Source organism: Oryzias melastigma, linkage group LG12 (assembly GCF_002922805.2).
Source record: "Oryzias melastigma strain HK-1 linkage group LG12, ASM292280v2, whole genome shotgun sequence".
Lineage (NCBI taxonomy): Eukaryota > Metazoa > Chordata > Actinopteri > Beloniformes > Adrianichthyidae > Oryzias > Oryzias melastigma.
Genome location: NC_050523.1, coordinates 25,566,114 through 25,572,166, shown reverse-complemented (window position 1 = coordinate 25,572,166; position 6,053 = coordinate 25,566,114). Strand labels below are relative to the sequence as shown.

The window sequence follows — 6,053 nt, the reverse complement described above, 5'->3', positions numbered from 1 at the left end:
GGCTGATAATCTGGTCCTCCCTGAAATGTATCATGCATTGTCATTTTCAGAAAAGACAGAAACAAAATGTTTGTCCGAGTGCTGTGCTGCAGTGGAGCAAAGTTCTCTTGGAGATGAGCAGAAGGATATTTTATCTCCAAACGCCCGTCCTGCCAGTGGATGTGGAGATGATGACAAGAGTTCCATCAGCCAGACGGTAAATGACGTTTTCTACCGATTTCTTCACTGGGCCAGGACATCATTATATATCTTCTATGCCTTTATAACCGAGGGTGGGGGGCATAAAAACAAAAAAAGAGAGAGAGAAAGGACTTAAGAAGCAGGTGGCTGATTGTTAGGTGGAGACAGCTGAGCAGCATCGAGGAGCTGTGAGCTGGGGCTGCTGGGAGATGTAGTGCAGTCAGTTCTCTGGTGACTGCTCCCGCTGGTGGCCAGAGAGGGAGACAGAGCACTGACTCCTGACAGACAGGTGTTTGTGTTAGAACAGGAGGTCATGATGCAGCTTCAAAAACACGAGGTGTACATTTATATAAACCCCTTCTGTGTTTTAGGCTAAGCTTTATTTTTATTCATATTTATGTCATTTCTTTTTGATAAAAGGAAAGTTGGACAGTGGAGTGTCAGGGGTGCGCAAAACAAAAAAGGTGGTAAAGTGGTTGAAGGATGATTAAAGAAACACATAGGAAGGGGTAGGATTACCAGGAAAAGATGAAAACCCAAATGATAGTTAAACATTTAAATTCCACTCCGATAATCTATTTCTGTATTGTAAAATAGTTCCCAGTTGTCTTTTAATTATGTTTATGCTATTTTAAGCCAAAAAAAGGCGTAATTTTCTAGAACATAGGTTCTGCAGAGCAAGGCATTAGTTCATTAGAAATTCACCTTTGAGTTGTGGACTGTTGAAGTGGAGGAAGCCCACCCCCATTTCCCGTCATCCCATTTCTTTAAACACACTCCCTTTAGCTTAATCTAACATTAGTGGTGCAGCATAATGGTGAGCAATATCATTTCTATCCAGCCACAGTTTTAATTCAGATACCAGCGTGGACAAGGACAACAAAGACGTTCATGGATCTATTTGTTTACTAGTGGATGCATCAGAATGGAGTGGAGCAGGGAGCTTATGGGTTGCTGATTGTAGCACCTACATCACTGCTGCAAGCTTTTTTCCAACTGCACTTTTTCATCTGATCCTGAGTCTAAACAATCTGAATGAAGAAATACTCAGAAATGCTATTTAAAGCATTTTTAAACTCGTTCATGAGAAAAATGCCACAAAATATGTTTAAAACACCATTTTCATTGGACTGGGTCTTTAAGCCAGGAGTTACCAACTAAATGTACCCAGAGGCCACTGGTGGCAGAAATGATATGTTATTTCTACTCTTCCTGGGCACTTGATCAGGCACACCTGAACAACTGTTTGTTACTGCAAATCAAATCAGCCAATCACATGGCAGCAACTCAATTTAGGCGTGTAGACATGGTCAAGACGTTTCCAGTTCAAACTGAACAACAGAACGGAGAAGAACGGGGATTGAAGGGATTCTGAACACGGCATGGTTATTGGTGCCAGATGGGCTGGTCTGAATATTCAGAAACTGCTGATCTCTGTCTGCTGGTGGTGTCATGGAGAGGGGGATATTTTCTTGGCCCGGCTTGAGCCCCTTTGTACCCTTTGATCATGGCTATAACCCCACAGTCTACTTAAGTGTTGTTGCTGACCATGTTCATCTTTTTATGACCATGTTTGTTGGTTAGTTTACAACAAAACAATATGTGATTCATACAGTTTCTGAACACAATTGTGGTTGATAGTTCAAGATGATCCAATAATACATTGGGAAGAATGAAACATGGAGCAAATAAATAATTTTTTATCAGTAAAAGTCCTTGAAAAAAGAAGAATACAGGAAAGTTTTTTCAAGTGGAAGATTGGAAGTGAGGATAAAGATGTTCAATGAGAAAGGAAGAGCATTCTCTGCATTTATCAAGTTCTTTAGTACAACAATCAAATAAATATTTGCCTTTGTTTTCAACATATTGGAATATTTGAATATCTCCAGTTGCTGAATGGATGTACGATTTTTGTCCACGTTTATAGTCTCTTAATTTTACTTTGACAAATCTCAAACTCTGGATTAGCAACCATCCGTCAGTAGTTTTTTTTTCATCTCATTTTATTACTGTTTTTTTTTTCATTTAACCAAAAGGCAACATCGGAAACAAGTGTTTACACACATTTGGTTTATTAGTCACTGATGGTAATGTAATTAAATACTGAAATTGAAACTGAACGATTCCGTTACTCTGTTACAAAGATTTAGTTTTTTGTGTGTCCATAGGGCTGGGAATTAGGAAAAATAAGAAATGAGAATTATGAGAAATTGGTCTTCATTTTTCATAAACAAGGTCTTAAAAAATCTTACATTTAACTTTAAGAAACATGTAGGAACCCAGTTATGGCAGTTGTGAAAGACATAAGGGGTCCAGCCTAAACTAGCAAGGTGGCTGGCGAGTGTATGACAATGGTCATGGCCAATAGACATATACCAGTCCAAAAAATAGAGTTATCATTAACCAATTTCTCTAAACTGATCATGTTAAACTGAAAGAAGGAGGACTTGTAGCATAATGTCTTATTGAAACTTCTATTATTCTGTTGTAGGGTGAGAAGAGCTCTATTCATACTGAGACACGGCTGCAAAGAGAGATAGACTCCTGCATCTCCAGCATTTTTTTTAATGAAGACCAAGAGATTTTCTGTCAGCTTTTCAACCTGATCCTGAATGAAGGTGTTAATGGTAGGACGCGCAGAGTAACTTGGTATTATGTGCTTTTCACTCTGTTTATTTACAGTGAAAGTTTGATTTATTTAGAAATTAATCTTGAAAGTCTTTATTTTAAAATTTTATTTTGCTCAGGACCCAAATTTACTTTAGAAGTTGCACCTAAGTTGTACTTTTTGCCCCTTTAAATGTGAAGCCAGGTTTATGTTTTTTCTATGTGAATTGTGTTCCACAGTTGACTGCTCACACAGTGAGACTGGTGCGACACCTCTGATGATGTCAGCCGGCCGAGGATTCGTCACACAGATGCAGCAGCTGCTTAGCCTTGGTGCTGACTCCAACAAAAGGGACTCCAATGGATGGTACTACTTCAGTGTCTAGTTTCCTAGTTTCTGAGTTCTAGTTTCCTCAGTTAATCTTTTACTTTACAAATGTATCAGTCTTTACATATGTCAAACTTAAGATCTTTAAATTGATGTTCTAAAAAATAAAAAAATAAAAATTCAGTTTTTAATACTGATTAGAGAAGCAGCAGTGCAGCTGTATGAGCGTCAAACCTTACTCTGAAGCCAAACATGAGTTATTCATATGTGATGATTGTAATTTTCTTGTTTCAGGACGGCTTTGGACTTTGCCAAACATTTCCATCATACAGAAGCTATAGATCTGCTCCAGTGTTGCAAGTGAGCCATTCGTTGATCGTTGATTTGTTGAAGACTCGAGAACACGGTTTAAAACGGAAGACTCTGGGACACGCGTTCAGGACAGAAGACTCTGGGACACGGGTTCAGAACAGAAGACTCTGGGACACGGTTCAGGACAGAAGACTCTGGGACACGGGTTCAGGACAGAAGACTCTGGGACACGGTTCAGGACAGAAGACTCGAGAACAGAGGTTTAGGACAGAAGACTCTGGGACACGGGTCAGGACAGAAGACTCTGGGACACGGGTCAGGACAGAAGACTCTGTGACACGCGTTCAGGACAAAAGACTCTGGGACACGGGTTCAGGACAGAAGACTCGAGAACACAGGATAGGGATTTATAAGACTTTGTCTTCATCCAACTCCTGTTCTTCCTTAGTAGATTGTATGTGTTGCACATTCTAATTGAAAAAAGAACAAATAAATAAATTAAATAAAAATAAAATAGGTATTTTTTATTCTTTCCCATGCAGGTCTCCAGAAATAGAAAGCACATTGGAAGAATCCATTCTGGTTCAGAGCAATTATGTGGAAACAAACGATGATGACAAGGATCTACTTAGACTGTACCACCACAGCTTTGATGACGAGTCGTTGGACCTGGAGCTCATCATGACTCTGCTTCACAATATCTGCTCTACCAGCAGTGATGGTAGGACTAAGCACTTTCCTATGCTGCCAGCTTCTGAATTCTTTGGTATCCTGTTGCAGACCCTCCAGGATTTCGAGCAGATATCTATAATTGTTGTGACCTAAAACACCTGATGTTGCAGTAGCTTTTGTGAAAAGTTGCAACAAAAGTTGCAATGTTTTTTGATATATATTTTTTTAGAAAAACACCTAAAAAATGTTAGTTATGAATTAAACTTCCCATTCCCATATTCCAAGTCTTTATATTGTGTCATTTAACCCTTGTGCTCTCCTAGGCATGTTGAAAAGTTAAAAGTGGGGTCATCTGGACTTCACAATCATTATTAAAAGATCACTGCCCAGCCAGCAAGGCCAAGTGGGTGTCATATGGTTTAAAAGTGGGCAAAAATGTGGCCCCAATTGGGTTTGTCTGCAGTTTCCATGGTGACTACACCTGTGTTTGCCACATTGGCTTAAGTTGGCACATTTCTATCATCTCCTTAGATCTTTCTGTTGATTTCCAGGTGCTGTTCTGATTTTCCTTCCCGGGTATGATGAAATAGTGGCACTGAGGGAACGCATTCTTAATGAAGATACATTCTGCACACACCCAGAGAGGTAAATCATTCAGTTCTGTGGTAAAAGCAAATTAATACTGCACATTAATTAGGGCTGAGTGTCGATAATAATTTCCAGAAACGATTCGATTCGATTCACAAGAGTCTGAATCAATTGGATTCTGTTTTTTTTTCAATTCTTTCAATCCTCTACATTCAATTCAATTTTGAGTTTACGCCTTTATACACATTTGCTTAGAAATATACTAATAATCAACTATAGGTTTTAAATATATTGATATCAATCTGATCCAGTTCACATACTGTAAATGTGAAATAATGTTAATATTATCCAGTGTTACATGAATTCTCTAAAGGAGAAGTTCTAACTAAAATGTTCAGATCATTAACATTGGAAACATTGTTCTGCTTCTTCTGGAGGACGTTTCAGTTTGACCAATAGGTGGAGATCAAGCTATAGAAGAACACCTTATTCCAGAAGAAGAAGAAAGAATGAGCAAAGAATTATGTTTTAGGCCACAAATAGTTACTTTAAAAATTATATCCTTAAAAGAGTTTGTAAAATATGTCTGAGTTTATAAAGATGTTTATTTAGTCAGCAATGTATGTTTAGGTCGACCGAGTGTTAGCATTAGCCGTCCTATGGGAAATTCCATTAAACGTTAGCATCAAGCTAGTGGACTTTATCTTTATGTGCTAAATAGATTTATATTTTTATGAATCGATTATTGATTTGTTAAGCTTAAATCGATTCAAATCAAGTAATCCATTTTTTTTTATCCCAGCCCTACTACACATACAACTATGCTACTACTAAAACATGTGTTAGTGTGTTTTAAGGAGTGATACAATTTTAAAGGCAATGTTTGTTTAAATATTTCATGCATCGAGGTCACTACAGTGTTCAAAATTCTTTGATAGCAAAAATCAGTTGTTTGTGTGTATAAGAAAGTAACTAAGTCCACATTTCCCACTTTTTGATGGTACTTTGTGTTTTACACTAAAAAATATTGTGTGACATAACTTTTACCACTGTTTGAATTTGTACCGCGACTAAGGAGGCATTGTCTTTCAGCTACCAGGTATTGATCTTACATTCAGACATGCACACCCTGGATCAGAGAACGGCCATGAAGCCCTCTCCACCTGGCATCCGAAAAATCGTGAGTATCCATCCGTTCATCCATCCATCCGTTCATCCATCCATCCATCCATCCATCTGTCCATCCATTCATCCATCTGTCCATCCATCTGTCCATCCATTCATCCATCCGTCCATCCATCTGTCCATCCATCCGTTCATCCATCCATCCATCCATCCATCCATCCGTTCATCCATTCATCCATCC

The 6,053-nt window shown here is 38.5% G+C and overlaps 1 protein-coding gene across 2 annotated transcripts in view; it reads left to right on the top strand.

Annotated features, from left to right (window-relative positions):
• Positions 1-6,053, top strand: part of LOC112141227 (3'-5' RNA helicase YTHDC2) — a 55,248-nt gene that overhangs the window by 17,315 nt on the left and 31,880 nt on the right. For both annotated transcript variants that reach the window (XM_024264318.2, XM_024264316.2), the window contains exons 10-16: positions 51-196; positions 2,672-2,807; positions 3,028-3,154; positions 3,410-3,475; positions 3,970-4,148; positions 4,651-4,744; positions 5,780-5,867. In XM_024264318.2, the coding sequence (XP_024120086.1) occupies positions 51-196; positions 2,672-2,807; positions 3,028-3,154; positions 3,410-3,475; positions 3,970-4,148; positions 4,651-4,744; positions 5,780-5,867 (836 nt within the window). The remainder of the gene's footprint in view (positions 1-50; positions 197-2,671; positions 2,808-3,027; positions 3,155-3,409; positions 3,476-3,969; positions 4,149-4,650; positions 4,745-5,779; positions 5,868-6,053) is intronic.